Source organism: Pelobates fuscus, chromosome 2, assembly GCF_036172605.1.
Source record: "Pelobates fuscus isolate aPelFus1 chromosome 2, aPelFus1.pri, whole genome shotgun sequence".
In the NCBI taxonomy this organism is placed as follows: Eukaryota; Metazoa; Chordata; class Amphibia; order Anura; family Pelobatidae; genus Pelobates; species Pelobates fuscus.
The window spans coordinates 318,638,674-318,663,961 of record NC_086318.1 but is presented as its reverse complement, the minus strand read 5'-3'; the positions used below and the strand labels follow the sequence as shown (position 1 = coordinate 318,663,961).

Genomic DNA, 25,288 nt, shown 5'->3' with positions numbered 1-25,288 from the left:
AGATATATACCTCATTTTACTAAAAAAAGTATTTTTCCCCTAATGAGATTATGTGACATGTAGTCATTGGCAAAACCAAAAAAAAAAAAAAAAAAAAAGGGTATGAGCCATGGAATGTGTAATTAAAAAAAAAAAAAGGAAAAAACAAACAAGCATTGTGCCTTGTGTTTCAAAGTCAAATAAGAAAACCAAATTATTGGTGAAAATGAAAAGACCTGATATTTGTAAAGGATACAAAAGTGAAACAGCATTTACATTTAATAGAGATCTAAAAGAAAGCAGGAGACTTCAGGTGATAAATTATTCTTATTTTACACCAAAAAAAATCTTTTACACAAAGATGACCAGTTTCTGAATATAGACATCTTAATTTAATAAAAATCTTTATTTGTTTTCTCCTTTAAATGGATTATATGTAGCTCTCTATGTTGGATGACTTCGGTAAGTCGCTAGGTATTCTCATGGTTGTACCAATGGTAAGGTTTTGTTTGGCCTCCAACAAGCATAAAATCACATAAAGCACTCAGAACTGGTAAAGAGTAACTAAAAATCAACTTCCCGAAAACGTCTACACTGTGGCTCTGGTGAATGGGGTGACTCCAATATCAGAACGACGACAGTGTGCAGCTCTAGCAAGTCCGTTTTAGTATTTCCATTTAATCCTCTTCATCGTCTTCTTCCTCCTCTTCATAACTTTCTTCAAACCCTTCACTGTCTCCCTGGTCATCATCACCTTCTATGGTGGTATCCCACTGAGGATGATTCTCTGGTATTGGCTTGGCTTCGTGAACTTCCAGCTGAAAGGGCAAATAGTGTATCAGTAACATAAAACACACACATTTCAATTAATCTGTACCACAAACTGCACATCCATTACAAAGCCTAGAAGTTAATTGTGTGTAGCATACTAAAATGATACATTAGAGAGACAATGCTGATTTTACTGTAGTAAGCTCATTCAAGTTAACATAGGAGCTTACAGTTGTCCACTTATAATAAACGTCCCATGCCAATTTACACCCATTTTTTTTTTTTTTAAGGCAAGCAATAGAGGTTGCCCAGTGGCATTTGTAACAGCAGAGACATGTATTGTCCTGGAATGCTTTTCTCTTGGAAAGAGCACTTGTGCCAGTAAAGAAAAGGAGCGCGGCGAGTGATCACACCCATCACACCATTATTGCTAGGTTTCAGAAAGTGCCCTACGTTCATAAGTAAACAAATTTCATAATGAATAGTCAATAATAGGTGAGGTTAGTGGACAATGCCAACCCAAAGACCAATAACCAGGATGCCTTAGGAAGGGGTTAAGCCAATCTTGTGGAGATAAAAACTTTAGTCTCCTCATAAATTGGTGGATGTAAATATTATATTTTTCGAATATACTGTAATCCAATCATGATACTGCATTACTGCATCAAGCAATTAAGCTACCACAATATACTAGTGCAGTTATTTGCAGAGTACATTAATAAGCTGTAATTTTAAGTAAAAAAAAAAAAAAAGTCACCAAGGTGTGACTAGATCCAAACCGTTTTTACTCCATTCTAAAGTCACATAAGATAGGTAATTAATGTCAACAGTTCATTCTGTTAAGAGGGAAAGGTCAGTTAAATCTGGAATTATGTGCTGGTGTATCCCACTGTATTCGATTAGCCATCTCTACAACAAAAGCACTTCTCTGCAAAAGTAATAAGAACTTTACCTTTAACGGTTTAATCTGATCCAGGCCCATATATGAATCTGATCTCAAGAACACAGTATACTGATAATTTCCTGGTTTATTGGGAGCAGGAAATTTAAGCTCCACCTAGAAGAAAATCAAATGAACCGTGTTAAAATGATAATAATGTTCAATAAACACAATCATAATCTGGCCTTAAAAGGTCAGTAAAAGCAATGTGAAACAGCAAACAAGTACTTTAGCTTACATAAGGTGTTCTACAGAGATGCTTAGAATATCATTGGCAAGAAGTTTAGTGGCTATAATTTCTAAAGCAATATTTTTTTTGTACTAAAGTATTTAAAGTGTAATCGGTGTAATTTTCTTATCCACAGGAGTTTAACATTAAGCAGTAGAGTCTCAATGACGAGATTTTGTATATGACCAGCACAACAGCAATATACAGCAGGGTGATGCTTTGTAGGTGTGAGACTGAAATACAAACAGTCTATCAATAAAGATAAATATTCTATTTGAGGTCGCTGAATATTGGCATATCTGAACATTGCAGGCCTGGCATACATATATATATTTATATATAAATAAAAACAAAAACCTAAATGCACTTTTCTTTAAAGCTATACTATGTTTCACAATATTTAATAAAGATCAAATAAAAAATAAAAAAAGTTTATCCGTGGCAGTTGTCGCTTAGGTATACGTTGTCATAACACATTCTCTCTCACCTCTTCTCGATCCTTTAGTGTGCAAACATGATACGGCATAGATATTAACGTTTGATCTTTTCGATCTGCAATGTAAATCCACCACCATTCTTGCTTTTCCTATAAGAAAATATGGGTTAATGGCTCATGCAAGTTGAGATTATGTATAGATTGCAGGTATATTCCGTTTATAAAGCACTAAAAAGCGTACTTGGCATAATTATAACTTAATAGTACTGTGCTATACATAGCCTGCCACATGAGAAGGGATTATTTTATTACTAAACGAAAATTACTCAGAATAGAATTATTAAAGGGAATAAATGTCATGACAAATACAACATATTCATCTATACATTATTCTAGCTGTATAGTAAACAAATGTCTAGATTCCTGTAAAATCAGAGGTTCAAAACAGCCCTCTCTTCCTCCTCTCAGTCAGTTAAGTCTGTGCTGAGCAGCACCAACATTAGAAGGCTATGCCTACATGTCTGTTATCAGGGAAAGTGAAAGAAAGAGAGGACAAGACCGGTATAAAGAGAATTGACATTACACTTAAAATATATAATATGAGTCAAGCCAGATGGTTGGAAGATTGCAAACCTGTATCTAGAAAAAAGGGGAAAATGGGGCCCAACTGGAACATGCATTCCTAAGCAGTGGTAGTTCCATAAAGACCACAATTTAAACAAAACACAGATTAAGGAGCAGCAAAGAAAAATCCAATTTAAAATTTTACAAGGCTACTTAAAAATCACATATTTCGGCAAACAAATATGGGGATTTAGTGCCATCATATGGCCATATTGTGTTAGGCCCACCACTATGTCACCGTACCCCAGTATGAGTGGGTCCTACACTCATTTTAATATGGGAGATTGACAATTTATATAGTGAGAGTGCTTAATATATCAATCTAATGTGCATTTAATTAATCAGGTGTAAGAGCATTGTGAAATAAGATCATACAAAATTAATGTGATCAACATAATATTTTTTTTTTTTTTAATTATACAGTGCTATATAGTGTGGTATTGTGAAGTAGTGGTGGGCTTAACACAATATGGCATACTTGTTTGAAGAAATAGGAGATTTGAAGTAGCCTTGTAAAAAAAATGTCTGTGTGCCCTGTTCTTTAATCTGTATTTTGCAAACCTATATCCGTCATTACAGATTCACTAAAACGGACATACGTAAAATAAAGTTAAAAAAATAAAGTGAAAACTTTCTTGGAACCATAGATCTATACATCTCCTCTCAATTAAAAACAAGAATACTTTAAACTGAAAAGGAAATCCATTAAAGTGTCAAAATTGTAGCGAGCTGTCTGGACCTTTAAAAACCTGTGAAAAATAATTCACACTTTAGGAAAGGAGTAGTCTGTGTAAATGGATGTTTCATGAGCATCTGATAGCAACACATTTTCTCTCGCACATAATAGTCCGTAACCTATTCGACCCAGATACCCAACACCACAAAATTGTTTTTATAGCAATATACAAAAGAATGCAAGTATATTTAATCTGTGTACAATGAGAAATACCTCAGGAAAATATAGACTGTAAGCAGGATGCGTGACCTTTGATTTTGTTTCCAGTAGCGCTCGATCTTTACGCTGTATGCTTTGCTGTAATTCTTGCCACTCCTGTAAGTAATAATCAATAATTGTATATGAGTTTGGCACAAAAATGGAATACAATACTTCATATACACTATATATGTAATTCACAGAAAGAGGAAGCAAACATTGAGATTATATATATATATATATATACACACACTGTATTTAAAAAAATATATATTTTTATTTTATTTTTTTATGTAAAAAAAACAAACAAACCAAAAACATAAAATAAATTCCTTATTGCTTATGTAAAGATTATTTACTAAATATGGATTCAACAGAAAACACTATGCAGTCCATAGTTCACCGGTCTATTATATAGGCAGATAAAGGCAAATGTCAAAAATAAATTCAATGGAGTCAAGTGTACAGCTTTGTGAAAAGTATTGCTGATCAAATGACCCACAAACAGAATAAGTAACAAAATAAACAGGGATTACTCCTTCCTTTGCTACAATGTATTCATTGCTACCATTGAAGACAGAAAAGACAAAAAAAAAAACAACAGCTTACTGCTTCATCATCCTTTCCATGCTTCTCATCTTGCTCTCTATCAGAATCTTTATCACTTCCATCACTCTGTGAATCCCGATTTGTATCTTCATCTTCAGAATCACTGCCTTTATCGGACAGTTCTTCCTCATCCTCCTTTGATGTAACCTCCTGAAAAATATCAATATTTATTTCGGTCAATTAACCCTTAGACCTCAAATACAAGTACAATGTGTTGTTAATCTGAATGGAAAAACAAATGATGAAAAGATACACTGCACCTTAAAGCAAACATATGCTTAGGGAGCATTATACATTTTTTTCAACATCTAAAATAAATGTGAGCACTTACCTACTTACTCACTCAAAAAAAGAAAAACTAAACTAATAATCAATTTCCATAATTATTAAGAGGAAAAAAAATGAAGCATTCCACATAAATGAACACTATAGTGTTAGGATATAAACAAATATTCCTAATGCTATAGTGTTCTCCTATGTATGTAGGTGTCCACTTTCCCCCTTGCAGATGTTTAAAAGGTCAATTTTACTTCCCTTACACTGGTCTAAGATCAAGTGTGATGCTTCTCATAAGGAAAGATTATTAGGTTAGTGCGCATGTGTAGCAAAATAAAATGCTCTAAATGAGAGTCAGTCTGGGTGCCTATAAAGTGCCTTTATACAAATTACCAACTACTGGACACAGATTGTTAATGGTTTGTATTAATCAGACATCAGAAAAGGGCTAAGCATACATAATAAGAACAAAAATGAAATAAAATGCCCCCAATATAAGTTGAATGATGAGCTCAATGCTCCTATTATTTAAAGCAGTGGTATTCAACCAGTGTGCTTTGGTACACTGGTGTGCTGCAAACCACCTCAATTTGTGCCACACAAGAATTTCAGAGCTGTAATAAGTTGAATGCACTCCTTAAGCAGTGTATTTTCTTAATAAGTGTCAACATTAAAATTGGTTTCAGAACTGGAATTAAATTAATTTAAAAAAAGGACAATAGCTAGAAGTATGTATGTCTCTCTCTTCAAGCCAGTTAGACATTTAAAAGCTGCTGGCGCAAAACACGATACAAAGGGGTTTAATATTGGTTACATTTTAACAGCTTGTTGTTTCCAGGAGAAATTACAAGTTTGGAAACAACCATTTTGGCTGAACAATATATTAAAAATACCTATAATGACCTAGTCAAAAACAATGTAAAGCAAGGGTGCTTAACCCATTTCCCATGGGCCATCTGTTGCCGCTGGACCCTTCAATGTGATCCGCAAACATAACTATAAGTATATATATTTGACAAATTTTCAAAGCATGTTGAAAATGTAGTCTGCAGAATCCACTCCTCAAAACGTGGCTGCAATAAGACAGGACAATGAATGTGATAAATAACATTTTCGCTCTGAATGTAATGGAGAACACAGGGGACCGTCAAGTGGGAATCAATGACTTTAAATGTGACTCAGGCATGAAGTCGAAATTTAATAAAGTGTCTCTTCTGTAATTTTAACAAAATGTTGAAAAGGGAAAAATTAAGAATGCATGCGGCAAGAATCTTCGGAAGCATGTGTTTATGTTTTATTGTTAAGCGCTGCGGAATAAGCTGGCGCTATACAAATACCGATAATAATAATGTGAAAAGATGTTTTCCAGAACCAAGCACTCAAAGTCAAAAGGGAGGACAGAAATGATTGATTGACATCTGGGGCAGTGCCCGCGATTCGCTACCACAGAAAAAGTCCGTAAATATTAATATAAAAATAAATATAATAATAAGCAGACTCCGTGTTCTCATTAACCAAACCTTTTATTTCTATTATATTGACCCCTGCCCTAAATTAACAGTGCAATATACAATAACTTGCGGTGAAATGAACAGCTTAGTTACAAAAACATTATTAAATTCATTAATCCACCATAAACAAAAGTTTAATACACATGTAACAATTTCAACAACAGCAAAAAAACAGCATCAGATGCACAGAACAAAATGTATTAAAAGCAGTCTGTAAAATACAAGCACTAACGTTGCACAGTGCACCATGAAATTAGGATACTCACATTCCCAAGAACGCCATTTGCTTGCTTGGGCTTGCCTTGTTTCTGCTGTGGTAAGGGTTGCGGAGCTGGCTTCTTTTTGATCAGCTTCTTTTTCTTGGACTTGGAAGACTTTTTGGCAGTTTTATTTTTTTGCTGCCAGCCCTTGCCTTTAGTTTTAGTAGAATCTCCTTGCTAGGACATAGGTGAAAACAAAATTACAACCAATGCACGTGTCAATCAGAACACAGTGATGGGGAGGAAAATAACATTTTTCTGTTACCCCTGTTCCAAAGTAATGTGTCCCCTGACTGGGTCTGGAGTGAATATAACTATGATCTTCAATACCACCCTAGGCCCCATAACCACTACAAAATGCTCTAGGTTCTTATGGTGCTTGAGTATCCCTTCAATAGCTAAATCTTGAAAATGCATTTAAAAGAAAATGAAGCCTCACATTAAGATTTACTTAAAATGACTTCTACATAAGTTAGAAGTGGTTTTCAGTCATTTTAGTTGATGGTGTACTTTCCAGAGAAGTTACAGTTCCCCTTCCAAATTATACAAATTTACACTTACGCCTTCTTCCACAGGCTGATCCTCTGCAGAACACGTGGACTGCTCCTTCTCAAATACATCCTGATGGGCAAGAATAGATATACATTAAAATCTGACCAACACCTACATATATGTACAGAAAACACATTTATCCATGTGAAGGTACTGTATGTACACCTTAAATTGGACAGAGATCACGGTCACAAAATATCTGGAACTACCTTTGCAGTAGTTATGATATACCTTGCTAAAGTTACCTTCTACTACAACTACAAGATGTTGACACTGTATTCAGCTCAGGTGATGTAACAATTAAGCATTTGAAATGAGAAAAAAAAAAACACACACACACACACACACGAAATGCAATGTTTTATAAATATAAAATACCCTGAATACACACACAATTAATGGTTTGACAAATACAAGCCTGTTTGTGTAAAAAAGTGGTGTGGGTACACAATAGATGTGGGAGATGAGAGGCAAATACATTGTATTCTTTTTCAATACACAAATAAACTGCTTTCATACTTACAGACATTGTTTGCCTTCTTAGAGTGACTAGAACAGTGACAAGAGAACCCACCGTGATATTATTACTGTCTTCATCATCCAGCACTGAAATACAAAATTAAATTATTATTATTTTTTTTAAATCATGCACTCTACGTGAAGTTATTATATAAACCCCTATAGTGGCTTTAAATGTGGAAGAGAGAAAATTAAATGTTAAACTATCTACGACAGGTATTAAAGACTCCCGAGGCAATTCCCACTCAATACAATTATCTTCCATAACACAAGGTGACAGAATGTTATATTAAACCAGCTGTTCTCTGTCACCTGTACATGAAGCCATTTAAATTGAAATTTTTAAAACCTCACATTCAATTGCACTCACCACAAAGCAGCCTATTCTGGGGCATAAAATAAATATAGACATGAAAGGCAGGTAGAGTGGGGGCATGCTGGTGACATGCTATGGCTGTAAAGTAGTCATAATTGTGTTCAGTGCAGCATGCTAACCATCCTGTGTTGCTTATGGGCAGAGCACACTCTGGTGTGGTAGAAATGCCCCAGGTTTAGTTAAAGCAGACTGCATGCTTAACAACACTCTCACATTATACTTATTTTAGTGCAGTCCTCAGAAGCAAAGTTTTTTTTTTTCCACTGTTGTCACAAACTGGTACTGTTTTTTCACATATTGGAATAGTTGTGAGGTATGTATTTTGGCTAGCTGTCTACCTTGTCAACACTAGAAAACACTGGTTCTACTCAATTTAATACAAAGCATATATAGTACTTTATAGGTAGGGGTGTATTAGATTCACCAGACTCAAAAAAACAACAACAACAACAAAAACAACCACCAGTATGCCTTTACATTTTTTTCCGCGCAGTATTAACATTTGTCTGTATAAACAAAAACACCTTGTTTATATTGAGGCACTCAAAGTGTGGACTACATCTCCCACAATGCTTTGCCAGCATTTTGGCTATAAGAACATTAAGGGCGATGTAGTCCACAACATCTAGAGTGCCGAAGGTTGCCTTCCCCTGCCCTACTGGCGCACTGATTAATCAGGTCTTCCCCCCCCTACCTTGTGGCTTTATCTCCATTGTGATGTGTGGAAAGCTACCGAGCACAGCAATAAGCTCTTCATAATTACTATCTTCCAGGAAAGTAAAGAGAATGCGGCGATCAGACTCCTTCATGCTGACAAGGTCTCGAATGGTCTTAATTTTAAACTAGTAATTAGAAAAACCAAAGTCAGCTATAGATAAGAAAAATACTTACAATATGCATAAAAACTTCATGACAAGGTAATTATTCATAGACCTTTCATTTACATTAACCAATGTTTCAGTGCCCAACTAGCAATGTTAGAAGTGACGCACGCCATCACACTCAGATATTCACTGCCGTGTGAATAGCTTGGAATTTCACTTTAGGGCAATATAGTGAATTATAAATATGACTTGGAGAATCATTTTTTAACTAGCTATTTTAGCTTCGCTTTAGATTTCACACTTGCAGGGTTTATTCACTAAAGTGAGAACTCCTTGGATTTCAAAGTGAATTTAAAGATTTAGGACAAAATAGAACATTTAGAAAATTCTTCAAGTCAATTCTGCAAGTTTTTCGATTTTAGCCTTAAATTAAAAATTTACTTTGAATTCCCAGCAAATCACACTTTAATGAATAGTCCCGATGATGATGACAATTTAAGAAGAAAAAAAAAAAAACTAACATGTAACTTTATTTTAATATAATTTCTCTATTAGACTAATGTTAATTGAAAGAACCCTTTGCAAGATGATCCCAGACATTGCTATAACCCTACTGTACCTCCTGGGCAATCATCGCACACTTCCTGCCTGATATGTATGTTCCAGTTATAAAGGATGAGTACTGTATTCACAATAAATTTCTGGCCAGTTGGACAGCACAGCTAAATAGACTTATAATTTATAATACAGATAAACTACAGCTAAGGGTCCTTCTGTGCATGCTAGGCAAAATGGCAACAGTAAGGTTTTAAGGAAATCTCTGTTGTAATATACATTGAGCTATGTTATGGAAATAATATACCTTCTTGTGGTTGAACACTCTCCTCAAATGGTCCTCTTCAATATATGGAAGCTGCAGAAATGGAGACTTAAATTGCTGTAGGCCTTGTACAGTCATCTGACAGAGCTTCATGCAGTTCTCCAGTGAGGACAATGATGGAGGCCTGAGTTCCCTTTCTTGAAAAAGAATCAGTTATTCAAAAGTGGTTCTGTCTATGAAAATGTCTTTGCTTAGCTATAAACCATCTATAAAATGTGTTAATATTTAAATCTCCCAGCAGTATTTTATACAAAGAGAGCACAAGGCGTAGGGATGTTCTTTAAAGCATGGTGGACAATACATCAGAAGGCAGGTCAAGGATACAGTGGAAGCCAAGAAGCTCAAATGCATCTTCTTGGCAATTAGCAAGTCATGCTTATTCATGTGTGGACAAAGAAAATGATGGACTACAAGAATAATGAATAAATAAATATTTATTTTTTTACTATAAACCATGGCATATGAAAAATATTAAGTTTGCTAAATTTAAATATCTCTTCTATACGTTGTTTTATTTCTATTGGTAACAGACACACTTTAGAAGTTCTTTGTCAAATGACAAAATATACACTAGGACTAGATACAAGAAGTATTTCAATAGCTTATGTTCCCATTGTCTTAAAAGCAGGTACCACACATACAATAAAAATGTATACTGGAGTATTTTGGAGTCAGGATTTGCAAGACTACAGCACTGACAAAACCGCTGTCTGTAGAATACATCAGCTCCCAATGGAGGGAAGATAACCAACCATTAAACAAAAAACGGAGTATATTTTAAACTAACCGGGTAAAGCCATTTAAATGTCTTTTAAAGTAGAACACTTTAAAATATGCCATAGCATGTGAAGTGATACTTTTCTGCATTGTGCCCTTTTAAATCGTTGTCCTTTGTAAAAAGTACTAAGTGAGAGTGTTTTTTTTTTCAGGTACGTATTCCGGTCTAAAAGATCACAGGACATTCTAGTTGTATGGCCATAAATTTAGGCAGATTCATTTTTTTCCCCATACCTACATCCTGCTCTATATAGAGAATTGGATTTATAAAAAAAAAAAAAATGACTTATAGAAACTAAAAAGACTTTCCATCTATATCAATGGTTCCCAAACCAGTCCTCAAGTACCCCTAGTCCAGGATTTAGGGATTATCCTGTTGTGTCTCAAGTGTTTTTTTTCTTATCATAAAAACACCTTAGACACAACTGGGTAATCCCTAAATCCTGGACTGTTAGGGGGTACTTGAGGACTGGGTTGGGAACCACTGATCTAGATGAAGAATGAGTGCATACAAAGAGAGTACTAGATCTCTGAAATGATTTCCAAAATTGAATGTCTTCCTTTCTCTGTTAAGGATTACCAAATGTGAAATGCCAACAGTATTAAAGAGCTAACCATTTGAAAATTCAAATCCTTGACAATAATGCTGTTACCTTCACGACTACGTGCCATGATGATCAGTTGACAGATCACATTAACCATTTCCTGAAGCAATGCAGGACATTTTTTCAAGATAAACTGCTGGTCTGAAAAGAAAAAAACAAAACGAAAACAAAACCCATTTGAGTACATTATATAAGACTGCAAATTTTCCAACACACCAATTTTTCTTTTACAGTTTATAACCCAACGCGTTGTTTAATCAAGAATATAAAAGGCAAAGTCACAATGCTTCAACAAAACAAAATAATATACAAGGCAGCTGCCTGAAAGTCCAACATCCAGACTTAAAGGGTGTCATTTAAAAAAAATGCAAATCTACTTGTCCAAGGGACTAATGCAGTATCTCAATATACTTGTCCTGCAAAATTATTTCAATTACAAAGATTGGGGCCCCTGCCAAGAATCCTGGACGCTAAACTCTGAACTTACACAAATGAAATCTGATAGGAAAACGGAGGCAAAAATAAAGGATCTGGAGAAATTCTTTAACTGCCATTTTTGCATCCGTTTTGACATCTGGATTGGTTTTGAAAAACATTCAGAATTCTGTGAATTACTTTAAGTGTCTAATCTTCTGCCCTTCCATTGTCTCTCCCTTTGTCAAAATGGGTGCGCGCATGCTGCTTGTGTGTCATGCGAGTGGTGACTGTGCTTGGTGTATGCGGTCTGTGTGTAATGTGCGCAAGTGTGGATGTACGTGATGCGAGTGGAGGTGCTGTTTAGACCCCCTTCTTGGGCCTCTGCCTGTAAGGTGGCTATATGGTGTTCCAGCAGGGAGTCAACTCTGACTGTTGGTCAGGTGGGTGTCAAGAACTCGGTAATCGCTCCCTTGAGTAACCTCAGTAATCGCTCCCTTGCAGTCTAGGCATTCTCAAAGTGTCAGAGTGCTCATGCTTACAGCAGAGTGCCAGGGCTGAAACAATTTAAATAAATAATAAAAACAGCCCGGGTCCCGAAAATGCATGTCCTGTGTGTCAGGAGGTATAATTTCCAAATTTTAGAGCTTAGAAAACAAGAAACAAAACAGAAAAATATATATATATTGCTTGTAAAGAAAAAAAAAAAAAAAAGAAGGTCATTACCTTCCTTCAATGCCTCAGGGATTTGCATCCTGGAAAGGTGAGCTAGCATGAGGACTCTAGCCTTCAGGCTGTAGGGGCAGGTGAGAGGAGGTTCATTCTTTTTAAGGTTGATGCCCCCAATCTCTCTTATTAGCTTGAGGTGAAAGGGACACAAAAAAAAAAAGCTTTAGTAATAACGAAATATGTTCGCATTTAACAAGAATGTTAGAATGAAAGCCAGGTGTTACCTGTGGTATTTGTATATTATCTGCAGGTCTGCTGGTAGCATCCTTATTATACTGAGGATCAAATTCAGATGCTCCTGCCAACACCATAATAAGACCTAAAACATAAATATATGAAAGACATATTAAGGGAGACTGAAAAAAAATAACTGATACACTATTATTATTACAAATCTCACCAATCTCAGACAGATTTTTTTTAGAAAATGCAAAACAGTGAAAGAGTCAAAACAGAAACAACAGAGCAAAAATAAATTTCTAGGTACAATGCAGTAAGCTTAATGCTATATAATGACAAAGCTGCAGTTTTGCTACTCATATATGAAATTAACCCTCTTCACAATGCCATGAGTTGCAAATCAAGGGTTGTAAGCATGATAAAAAATTATTCTAGGATTACCGCTAGAAAGCGTTGCAAACAGATCCTTTACAGCCAGTGTCAAATATTTTAGGGTGAATGAAGGAAAAAATATTAAGATAAAAAACAGCAGACTTGAAAGTGGGACAGATATTGCCTTGTCATTTAGCAATGCTAGAAAGTAAAACTACTAGAAATAGACATGTGATCTTAATCACTTACAAAAAAAGTGTAAATTCTCCCCCCCCCCACCCCAAAAAAATAGCCTGAAGACATGGATTACCCATGTGAGCTACTGCACAGAAGGTGGTACTGAAAAGGCGAGGTATACATAACCATGAAAGTGTACATCTACTGAGACATGGTTATTAATACACTCACATAAGTTACACAACAACAGGGCCTTGCACTACCTCAAGGTGAATACCTCATGCAAGTCCATGGGGATTCGTCTCAAAGCTGTACATAGATCAGGGAAAACCTTTTAGTAGGGTTACTTTTGCATAGCATCATAAGCTATTCTCTTGCAAAAATAACAAGAACATGCATGAGAGGAACCTGTTCAATTTCATAAACTGTCCCAAATTGGTCATTTTGCATTTTACACTGCAAAATATTTCTAAATGTCTAACTCCTACTCCTCAAAAGGAATAAACACAAGCAACACTCCAATAGTAAGGATGGTATATTTATTAATAGGTGAACTACCCCATAGAAAGTGCGACGTTTCAGCTCAGCAGAGATTTAATCATGCATATCCTACTCCTGTGATGCCTTATCTTCTGGTAAATAAACCTTAACGGGTTACAAACATTAGAATCACTGCAGCTAGTTGTATTTGTTACTACGTGAGGTGTCCTCTGGTCCGAGTTTCCTATAATGGGGCAAAGCGTTTAGCAATGCTTTGCACCCTCATCCAGGAGTCCACCAAGCTCAGAGGATCCTAGCATCCATGGTGAAGTGTTTCCGGTTTCTGCAGAGCCAAAACCAGAAGCCGAACCAGTTGCCATTCATTGGTTTAGATTGTCAGCTGACCACTCTCAACCAATGAATGGCTCACTGTGCATGGCAACTGGGTTGACACTAGCCTGCCCGGAACTCTTGAATTCCTAAGGCCATAGTGCCCCTGTCTCTGATTAGAGAAGTGGGATAAATATAATCACGAATAAATAGTTACTGTAAAACATTGGCACCCATTAATGCATTGTATGTATTTTCCCTACAGTGGTAATGGAAACCCACTGCAGCAAGTGCTAGCGAATAGTTATCCAAGTTCCTAAATGGTGCTCATTTTGTAAACCATGAAGGACAGACACAGATTGCTCCAACTGTAGACAATGTATGCACAAATGCCATTCACATCATTTTCACAACCATACCAACTAATCGGAATAAATAACAGTGACAAGCTGTACATCCCTTGCATGAGTCAAGGAAATACAACAGGGGACTGTGCACAATGAAATATTAACGCTGTAACTGTTAGCAATAGGCTTTACATGCTCACAGAGGAGCATACTACACGTTTTATCAGTCACAACAGTATGTTATACACTGGTTGAAAATGGAAAAAGAAGCAAATATACAATTTTTTCTTCAATTACAGCCATTGCTGAATTAGAGAGACAGGTCGACTTTAACAAGGGAGAGGTAAAAAGGGCACTCTAAATAACATAACCTCTATAACGAATAGCGATTATGTTGCTCAGAGTCTATGGATGTTGTCTACCAGTTTTTTTCTGTCAAATTTGGGCTCTCTCCGGCACTGCCACATCTATAGCCAATGTTCACATTATCTGTAGTGGTTATGGCAGTTAAAATGCTTCTTGAAGAATTTTGTTTTTTTTTTCTACATTATGTTGGTAAAAGAGGTTACAGGTGACCACTAAATTCCAGCAGAAAAGCATGCAAAGAGCATCCACTACCAGGCATTTTCATTGCAAAAACAGAGAGACTGCAAAAAAATGCTACAATTACTTACAGAAATATTTTTAAAGGCGCAAATTTCACTTACGTTTCAAATCCATGTTTCGAGTTTTATACACAAAATAGGTGTAAATCTGAGTTGTTCGTATAAGGATCTGATCCCCACTGTAGCGAATTGATTTGTACCACCAGGAACCCTAGAATAAAGGTGTTCTCAATTAAATAGTTATACATGCGCTTAGCAATCTCTACTCCATTCTAAACACCGTAATCAACAGTATTTGTAAAAGACAGATATGGACACACAACGTTAGCAACTGTCAAAACAGTATACAACAGACTAAAACACATTAGACTTTAGTAAGTCAAAAATACAGCAGTTTAAGTGTTACTGAAAGAATCATAACTACATCAAGGATGCTGACACAATTATGGAGAACCTGTCAGTCATAATAATAAACTGGACCACGGACAAGCTGATAGCAGCCATGATATGAAACAACTCTTGGGCATAAACTACTAAATCACTGCTGTGTTTTTGTTTTGTTTTTAGTTATCAAAATATCTTTCTGGTGAGTGAGTTATCCATCTGCAGCTCTAAGCAGATCTACTAAATCTAACGTTTTCATTTAAAGCGGCACTGTCATGCCGAACTTACCTTTCCTCAATCTCTTCCTCTTCTCCCCCTCTCTCGGGATCTGTTATTCTTTTCTTCCTGTCTTCTTTAGTTTTCTTTAAAATCATAAGACAAAGTAGGGACTCTTTGCCTTATGGAGGATTCCTCCGCTTGACCAGCTCTGACCAGCGGAGGAGCAAAGTGTGCTTCATTTCCGCTGGTCAGAGCAATTTTCCCATGATCCCTAGCTTTCCTCCCAGTTCCCACAATGCTTCCTGTCAGTATTGCCGAACGTCCTGTCACTTAGACATCCTAACAGAATGAGAAGAGTTTCTCCATTGGTGTTAGGATGCAATTCGGTACTTTGTTCGGATCGGAATTTCATTCTAATGAATGAAACTCCGATCCTATTCATTGCCGCGGCTGCATCTTGCAGCCGCTTAGTAGATAACTCCCTAATTCCCACGGTATCAGGGAGCCATCTACTAAAAGGCTTAAAGACCTGAATTGGTCTTTCAGCCAAATTTACTAACACTAAGTAAAAATGACTTGGTATTAGTAAATAATATGCCCCTACTCGCTATATCGCGAGTAGGGGCATGTCTAGTAAGCAGTGAGCAGCCTGTGGCTGCTCACTGTAAAAAATAAAATAAAAAAATATATTGCCCCCCACCCCTAAACGACGGGTGGGGGCCGTAAAGTAAAACAAGGGAGGGAGACCTATTGTCCCCCCCCTCCCGGCCCCCACCCCTGAGCGGTGGGTGGGGGCCATAAAGATAATGAGGGGGGGGGGGGGGGACCTACTGTCCTCCCCCCCGGCCCCCACCCCTGGGCGGCGGGTGGGGGCCATAATAGTAGTAAGGGGGGGGGGGGGGACCTACTGTCCTCCCCCCCCGGCCCCCACCCCTGGGCGGCGGGTGGGGGCCATCATAGTAATAAGGGGGGGGGGACCTACCGTCCTCCCCCCCGGCCCCCACACCTGGGCGGCGGGTGGGGGCCATCATAGTAATAAGGGGGGGGGACCTACCGTCCTCCCCCCCGGCCGGCGGGTGGGGGCCATCATAGTAATAAGGGTGGGGGGACCTACTGTCCTCCCCCCCCCGGCCCCCACCCCTGGGCGGCGGGTGGGGGCCATCATAGTAATAAGGGGGGGGGGGGGGGGGAACCTACTGCCCCCCCCCCCGGCCCCCACCCCTGGGCGGCGGGTGGGGGCCATCATGGTAATAAGGGGGGGGACCTACCGTCCTCCCCCCCGGCCCCCACCCCTGGCCGGCGGGTGGGGGCCATAATGGTAATAAGAGGGGGGGGGGACCTACTGTCCTCCCCCCCCCGGCCCCCACCCCTGGGCGGCGGCCATCATAGTAATAAGGGGGGGGGACCTACCGTCCTCCCCCCCGGCCCCCACACCTGGGCGGCGGGTGGGGGCCATAATAGTAATTACTGCCCCTCCCCGGCCCCCACGCCTGGGCGGCGGGTGGGGGCCATCATAGTAATAAGGGGGGGGGACCTACCGTCCTCCCCCCCGGCCGGCGGGTGGGGGCCATCATAGTAATAAGGGTGGGGGGACCTACTGTCCTCCCCCCCCCCGGCCCCCACCCCTGGGCGGCGGGTGGGGGCCATCATAGTAATAAGGGGGGGGGGGGGACCTACTGCCCCCCCCCCCGGCCCCCACCCCTGGGCGGCGGGTGGGGGCCATCATGGTAATAAGGGGGGGGACCTACCGTCCTCCCCCCCGGCCCCCACCCCTGGGCGGCGGGTGGGGGCACCAAGTAAATTCCCCCCCCCCCCCCCCCATCAAGGTGACTAGGGGTCCCCAAGCCCCTAGTCACACCCCCCCCACCCAAATAAAAAATGCCCCTACCTACCCCCCTCACCCTAAAAAATAGTGAGGGGGGGAATAAAATTGCTAACCTGTAAAGTAAAATTAAACGTCTTCTTTTTTCTAAAATCTTCATTTTTCAGCCCCCAAAAAGGCCAAATAAAAAACCACGATAGCCGTCGAACTAAAAATAAAATAAAAAAAACCAGAGCGCAAAAAAAAAAACCTGACGAAAAAGAAAAAACCCGAGCGCACAAAAAAATAATCCATCTTCACCCATGGAGGGCTCCGCGCAAACTGAGCTCCGCAGGGCGGGGCAAGGCTTATAAAGCCTTGCCCCGCCCTGCAATTAGCCTAAGAACACTCTGATTGGTGGGTTTAAGCCAATCAGAGTGCTCTTTGTCATTTTACAAGCGTGGGAAAGTTCTTTGGAATTTTCCCACGCTTGTAAAATGACACAGAGCAGGGGCGGGGCTTGACCTGCAAGCTGTATAGTCGCATGGCGGAGGAGCTCCCGCAACTCATGCTACTTTTAGGGGGAAAACTCACTGATATCAAGCCTGCAATGAGACCGGGGCACGCTACCCAAGCTGGGGGCACCCTGGTAATCTTACCGACACCAGACTCGAGTTTTTCCCGCAATCCTGGACCTCAGGAGGCAGGCTGCGGCCTATGGCCGATGGAGCTGGGGAGAGACGGCCGCTCTCCTTGCCCAAAGGCTGGGGGTACGGAGCCATTGCCTACCCGCTCCCCCCCCTCAGGACCGGCGGGGGTGAACCCGGTCCAACCTCCCAAGGCAACAGGACCACAGCAAGCACGGAAAGCTGAGTCTCGCAGGATGCCCCTTATAACATGGGACTTCCCAGAGGCGGACGCCACGTGTGGCCACAACTGCAACACGGCAAAGCACCCCATCCTGGCTAAGCTGGACGCCATATTCGACGCCTTTTGGGCAAAACTGGCGAGCAGAGAGCGGCAGGCCAACGAACCGGCAAACTCTCCTGGCAGAAAAAATGAGAGCACAAGCTACAGCCACGCTAGAAACCACCCGACAAACTCTCAAAGATGGCGCCGAAGACGGAGGACTCTCCCGCACGCGCGCAAACTGACACGAGCGAACCACACAGGGAAGCCAGCTCGAAAGGGCCCGAGGGCTCCCACCAGACCCAGCACAAAACTGAGAACGACAACGCAAGCAACAGCAAGCGGGTCTACTCCACAACACCGAACACAACCACAGCACAGGAGAGCCCCAGTGACCCAGACAGAGACACAACCTACTGGCAACACCAGCACAGGTCTTCATAGCGACAGGTGGCCGAGAACACCAACGACACTCACAACATCATCCCTTGCTCGGCCCCAGCAGGACTTTAAAGCACCCGTAAAGCTCTTCCCTATGCAGGGCATAGGCTGAAAGGGCACTCGCACTTCGGTAAGGTGCAGAAGCCCTGCAAGATGCCTCTGCCGTACTGGAAGCTGTCCAGCCCCACAACAACCTACACAACCGAGACTGGCGTAACAAACTCCTCAATTATCCTTTTCTTGTTTTTCTTTTCCGTTTCACATTTCCATACCTATAATCTCTTAATCATACCATGCTGTGCCATACGCATAGGTCATGTCCCAGTATGGCCTGCTAACTGCTACTCACATATTGTTGTTATGCCTACACTCATTAGGCGTGTGTTTAGACTACCTGCTCCCATTTAATCTTACTCGACAGAACAGACGAACACTTAGACACTCTGACTAACATACGCAAGTCCAACACAATTGCCACAGAACGTGTATTGCCTAACCATGTTTGCTACCTCTACTTGAGGCCAAATCTACTTAAGTGTAGCTCTTAATAGTTTAACATCTGCTCTGCAGTGCAGCTTACCCGATGTCTTTGAGCTAAAACACACTAGTTTGACCACGCTATAATATATGCATAACTCTACTACATTGATAAATCCTCTAAGCCTGTTTTACAAGCCTGCTGTATGAGCCTGTTTTCTAAACTAGTACTATAAGCCTGTTCTACATCTGTTTTAAACGACCTAGTTAAGCTCTTTACTCATATTATCCACCAGCAAGGTTATCCTAACTTAACATTGCTTTATAGCAACTAATGATAGTAATGCTGTTGTCCTAGCTTGATAAATGAAGGATCACCCGCTAAATATATTACTAAACCCAGGAATACCTCGGATTGTCATATGCATGCCTTATTTGTAGCACAACTCGCTGTTTTCATGTTTAAACAAAAAAAATATGTGCTTTATCATAATGCCACTCATTGAAATGCCATGAATATGCCTGCAGTAGCTGTCGTGGCCCTGCACGCTTGTTTGTAACCTATATGCACATGCAAAAATAAAGAATTAAAAAAAAAAAAAATGACACAGAGCACTGTGATTGGATGGCTTGAAATCCATCCAATCACAGTGCTCTGTGTCATTTTACAAGCGTGGGAAAGTTCTTTGGAATTTTCCCACGCTTGTAAAATGACACAGAGCACTGTGATTGGATGGCTTGAAATCCATCCAATCACAGTGCTCTGTGTCATTTTACAAGCGTGGGAAAGTTCTTTGGAATTTTCCCACGCTTGTAAAATGACACAGAGCACTGTGATTGGACGGCTTGAAATCCATCCAATCACAGTGCTCTGTGTCATTTTACAAGCGTGGGAAAATTCCAAAGAACTTTCCCACGCTTGTAAAATGACAAAGAGCACTCTGATTGGCTTAAACCCACCAATCAGAGTGTTCTTAGGCTAATTGCAGGGCGGGGCAAGGCTTTATAAGCCTTGCCCCGCCCTGCGGAGCTCAGTCTGCGCGGAGCCCTCCATGGGTGAAGATGGATTATTTTTTGTGCGCTCGGGTTTTTTCTTTTTCGTCGGGTTTTTTTTTTTTTGCGCTCGGGTTTTTTATTTTATTTTTAGTTCGACGGCTATCATGTTTTTTTATTTCGCCTTTTTGGGGGCTGAAAAATGAAGATTTTAGAAAAAAGAAGACGTCGAATGGTAAGTTTAATTTTACTTTACAGGTTAGCAATTTTATTCCCCCCCTCACTATTTTTTAGGGTGAGGGGGGTAGGTAGGGGCATTTTTATTTGGGTGGGGGGTGGGTGACTAGGGGCTTGGGCACCCCTAGTCACCTTGATGGGGGGGGGGGGGGGGGGGGGGGAATTTACTTAGTGCCCCCACCCGCCGCCCAGGGGTGGGGGCGGGGGGAGGACAGTAGGTCCTCCCCCCCATTATCGTTATGGCCCCCACCCGCCGCCCAGGGGTGGGGGCCGGGGGTGGGGGAAGAGGACAGTAGACACCCCCCCCCCCCTTATTACTATTATGGCCCCCACCCGCCGCCCAGGGGTGGGGGCCGGGGGGGAGGACAATAGGTTCCCCCCCATTATCGTTATGGCCCCCACCCGCCGCCCAGGGGTGGGGGCCGGGGGGGGGGACGACAGTAGGTCCCCCCCCCTTTTACCATTATGGCCCCCACCCGCCGGCCAGGGGTGGGGGCCGGGGGCTGGAGGACAGTAGGTCCCCCCCCCTTATTACTATTATGGCCCCCACCCGCCGCCCAGGGGTGGGGGCCGGGGGGGAGGACAATAGGTCCCCCCCTATTATCGTTATGGCCCCCACCCGCCGCCCAGGGGTGGGGGGGACAGTAGGCCCCCCCCCCTTATTATTATTATGGCCGCCGCCCAGGGGTGGGGGCCAGGGGAGGACAGTAGGTCCCTCCCCCCCTATTACTATTATGGCCCCCACCCGCCGCTCAGGGGTGGGGGCCTGAGGGGAGGACAGTAGGTCCCCCCTCATTCCCATTATGGCCCCCACCCGCTGTCCAGGGGTGGGGGCCGGCGGGGGAGGACAGTAGGTCCCCCGTCCCACCCCTTATTACCCTGTTTTTTTTTTTACAGTGAGCAGCCACAGGCTGCTCACTGTTTAGTGGACATGCCCCTACTCGCGATATAGCGAGTAGGGGCATTGGGGAGATTTTAATCTCCCTTATGCTATTATGGGGGTCATATTGACCCGCATAGAGTGAGGGGGGACCTGGGGGGCTTATGAAGTGGTGGGGAGCACTGCTCCCTGCCGCTTCTATAGTTACATATTACAAGGAGGGAGCTGCACGCCGGTAGCTCCCTCCTTGTAATAAACCGAACAAAAAAACGAACACTGATACTCAGTGTTAGTTTGTTCATCTGATTTTTTTCTATTCATTCGTCTGTCTGATGAATGAATGAATAGGTGAAATTCCCGTTCGCATGTCCAGGTGTTTCACTGGGCATGTGCGGGAATCTTACAGTCTGTGTAGTGTGGGTAGATGACGTGTCCCACAGGGACTTCACCTACCTACACAAAGATGGCGGCGCCCTGAATATAGATCGGGCAGAAAATAAAGAATAAAAAATAGGTAATGTGGGGGGCTTAGGGGCATTTGGGGGTAACTAGGGGGTCGATTGGATGTAGTTGAGGAGGGAGGGCTGTTAAAAAAAAAACGGAATTCGGCATGACAGTGCCGCTTTAAGGCACTGTAAAATAAATTAACATTAAGAACTAAAAATAAACAGATTGTAATGAAATCTTCCACACTGGATTACAGGATAATAATGTGATATGCTAAAAAAAAAAAAAAAAAAAAAGTGTAACAAGAGGAGGACAAGGAGGCCGTGTAATATATTGGAAATAAACAAATTAAAATAGCCTTTTTCTCTCTAGTAGTGTGGAAGAAGCAAACACAAGAGAGGGACTGGAAGGATAATCAAACTATACCATTTTCCACAATACTTACCACAACAACTGGCAATATAACCATGAAAGCCAATCCATACACGAGCAAAACCTTTAAATTAAAGACAGACAAGTGAGTAAGATGTATTCATTTTACATTCCAACAACACAGAAGCACATTTAAATGTAGAATAAACTCACCAGCATAGAATTCTTCTGGTCCACAATCCAAGCTGGTAAAGCAATACCGAAGCTGGTAGCTGTAAAACATTGGAACAGACATTTTTTCACATATATTTCTTATGCACTTGAGAGTGAAAAAGAAGGCTCACTCAATTTAGTCCTCATTAAATAACTTCCTCTTCTACAAACTGTAGGTGACTAGTTCCATGTCACAGGAGGTGTAAAACACAAAAACATAATACACACATTTTATCTGATTTGGATTAAAATACAAAAGGTGCAAAGACACACCCCACCAAGTAACTTGGTTTTATTATTCTGTGAATAACTGCGTACCTTGTGGACCATCAGGATTGCCATACTCTTGCCAGTTCTTTCTGGACTGTTCATCTGTCAAGCTTAAAAAAAAATATAATGAACAAATCAGCACTTTGAGGATGTTCTATCCCCAAAACAACCAAAAGTGAAAATAATCAGCTCAGCAACATCACTTAACCACAAAGGCTACAGAGTTCAACATTAAATTGCATTGTCACCACCATCAGATCTATCCAATTGTAGTCAGATGGCTATTCTCATAGGAAAGCATTTGGGCCGCCAAGAGTCAGATATGAAGCAGTTCAGCAATACAGGATCTGAAGTTGCAACAGGCATCAAACTGCTATTGCAGCCAATGCTGCAGGCAACTTGTGTAGCTGGCTGGTTAGCATTTCTATTGGCATGAACCAGGCTATTGCTGGGAGCCTCACAAGTAAGCAAATCATCAAAACACACAGGAGGACTCCCTGGCACGGTGATCGTTCTGTAAGCTAACCAAAGAGACCGATCTCCTTAACTGACAATTATTATTGTGATTAGTTATATTTCGACCGAAAATTAAAATGAAGTGACTTTGGTACTTAGAATGTCTCACCGTTAAGTCATAATGAAATTACAAACAAATGCATAACAATAATAACAAAGTTGCTTCAGTCGCTACATGAAAAAGTAAACACACCATTTTTCTAAACTTACTTTAATAGAGTATAGTCTTAAAAAAAAAAGGACTATAATTATTTTAAAATAGCGTCACAGCTTCAAACAGAAACTGAGGACACCAAAATAACTACTGAGGAAATCCAAGCATAAGGGAATTAAAAATGTTATTGCACAGAGGGCCTCATTCTACCTAAAATATAAACCTGAGAGTCAGTAGGGTTGTAGGGTTTAAGCCAGCACTAGAAGTTATCTTGCAGTTAGAATACCCCTGAGGAAGAAGACATGGCATTTCAGCAAGTTAAAAGGCCATTTTCTTCCTCTTGCAGCGACTTTTTAGACTGCTTGTACAATTAACACTTTTGTTTTTCGGCTTGCCAGGGAAACCCATAAAAATTCTGCCCAACTGTAGTATCTTGAGATCCGATGTGCACAAACCTATTCCTGACAATTGATCTGTACAGAAAATCTGTTATTTTATCAAGCAGCAGCAACATTATATTCTTTCCTCTGCTGGGAGCTCAAGCTGCATGAAATCAGTGACCTCAGTACATTCCTGATTCGGCCCACATCAAGGCTATGCACTGTTTGAGATCTGCAAACGGATAAATCAAATGCAGTCGCCTGGTGAAGAACAGTGAATTTGTCACAGACTGGCAGGGAAATCCTATCTGTAATATTCAGAGAGGACAAACAAACCTGAGGGCATAGAAAGGAGGATATGAATGGATCCAGTTGAAGCTCTTGGCATACCACTGCCTGCCTCAGCCATCGCTCCACCTCCACCATTTTGTCATTGGCATTCGGGGACAGAGCATATGCAAGAACAAATAGGCAGAGGCGCAGAGGCATTGCCAAGATGCAAAGAAGATCATTATGCCATTTAATGAAGTTTGCATAGCATATATATAGAAAGTTTCAGACAAGTCCTTTCTCAAAGAATAAATGGAGACACTGAGAGGCTTGATGGGGATGGGACACATGGATGGGCTTGCTTGGTGGGGAATGAGAAACAAGTAGGGACTTTGGGGGGGGGGGGGGAAGAGGACACATATGAGGGGCTAGGTGTGAGGGAATGAGACACAGAGGGGCTAGGCATCAAGGGAGGGGGGATACTAATTTATCTGTAACTGAATGAATACGTCAAAGAGCTATATTCAACTGAAGCTGTTCCCCACAGACACCACCGCAAGATCAAAACACTGATATCTAAAGAGGATCCTGTGAGAGCACAGGAACATTGCTAGATAGTCTCACAATGAGCAAAACAATGCTTTATAATCACAGCCAATAATAGCGATTGCTGAAGGAAATAATTACTGTAGCTCCAACTTTTGTCAAGAAGTTTCTACTTTGTCTTATAATACCTTTTGACTGCATTGAAATTTCATAGAAATGCCAACACTGCCATTATGAGCATATTATTAAGATTTTATTTTCATGAAACATTCAAAATGGTTTTGTTTATTTTGGGGTGACAGGACTGCTTTACATACTAAACACTAAATGAACAGGACAAAACCAAAATTAAAACAAGTCTAGGGTCATAGAATGCTTAAATAAATAAATACGTTCGTCAATACATTATTAACACCTTAAGGCCTGAGCCAAATATAAAACGTTTTGATCAATGTAAAACGTAAACAAAACCTGGAATTTGACTATATGTCTGTTCAACCATAATTCACCTCTTTTATATTAAGTGCCCCCACACTTATTTAATTTTATTCAGTAGAAATAGGGCTTTCATTTATCAAATATTTAGCTATGAATCATAATTTAATATATGACAAACCAGGAAAGTTATGGAAGGGAAAAACGGTGAATGAAAATCCCTATGACATGAAGTCAATAAATTTATAAACACAGATCTGCACACACAAGTGTGTGTGTGTGTGTGTGTATATATATATATATATATATATGAAAAAAATACAGAGATGTACAGTCTATATTTGTAAATTAGTGGTTATTCAATTACTTCTATAACAGCGATTTGGTCAATAGCACCCCCCCCCCCCCCCCCAATGATTACTTAGTGAATGCAATGTAAAGAACTTACGCTGCATAAGCCTTTGCTATCCTCATAAACATCACTTCATCTCCTCCTTTGTCTGGGTGAAATTTCAAAGACAGCAGACGGTATTGTTTTTTAATTTCCGAAACAGTTGCGGCCTTTTTAAAGGAGGAAGAGCAGGAAAAAAAATAAAGTGTTAACTTTA

General features: G+C 40.6%; 1 protein-coding gene across 1 annotated transcript in view; it reads right to left on the bottom strand.

Annotated features, from left to right (window-relative positions):
* Nucleotides 1-240: 240 nt before the first annotated feature.
* Nucleotides 241-25,288, bottom strand: part of SEC63 (SEC63 homolog, protein translocation regulator) — a 40,592-nt gene continuing 15,544 nt past the window's right edge. Inside the window, exons 4-21 of the mRNA XM_063443540.1 lie at nt 25,129-25,241; nt 22,428-22,489; nt 22,110-22,168; nt 21,970-22,020; nt 14,839-14,947; nt 12,470-12,564; nt 12,243-12,375; nt 11,151-11,243; nt 9,703-9,857; nt 8,711-8,858; nt 7,645-7,727; nt 7,131-7,190; nt 6,576-6,746; nt 4,523-4,672; nt 3,929-4,030; nt 2,407-2,505; nt 1,703-1,807; nt 241-797 (exon numbers count right to left, since the gene is read on the bottom strand). Of these exons, the coding sequence (XP_063299610.1) occupies nt 657-797; nt 1,703-1,807; nt 2,407-2,505; nt 3,929-4,030; nt 4,523-4,672; nt 6,576-6,746; nt 7,131-7,190; nt 7,645-7,727; nt 8,711-8,858; nt 9,703-9,857; nt 11,151-11,243; nt 12,243-12,375; nt 12,470-12,564; nt 14,839-14,947; nt 21,970-22,020; nt 22,110-22,168; nt 22,428-22,489; nt 25,129-25,241 (1,929 nt within the window). The 3' untranslated portion in view covers nt 241-656. The remainder of the gene's footprint in view (nt 798-1,702; nt 1,808-2,406; nt 2,506-3,928; nt 4,031-4,522; nt 4,673-6,575; nt 6,747-7,130; nt 7,191-7,644; nt 7,728-8,710; nt 8,859-9,702; nt 9,858-11,150; nt 11,244-12,242; nt 12,376-12,469; nt 12,565-14,838; nt 14,948-21,969; nt 22,021-22,109; nt 22,169-22,427; nt 22,490-25,128; nt 25,242-25,288) is intronic.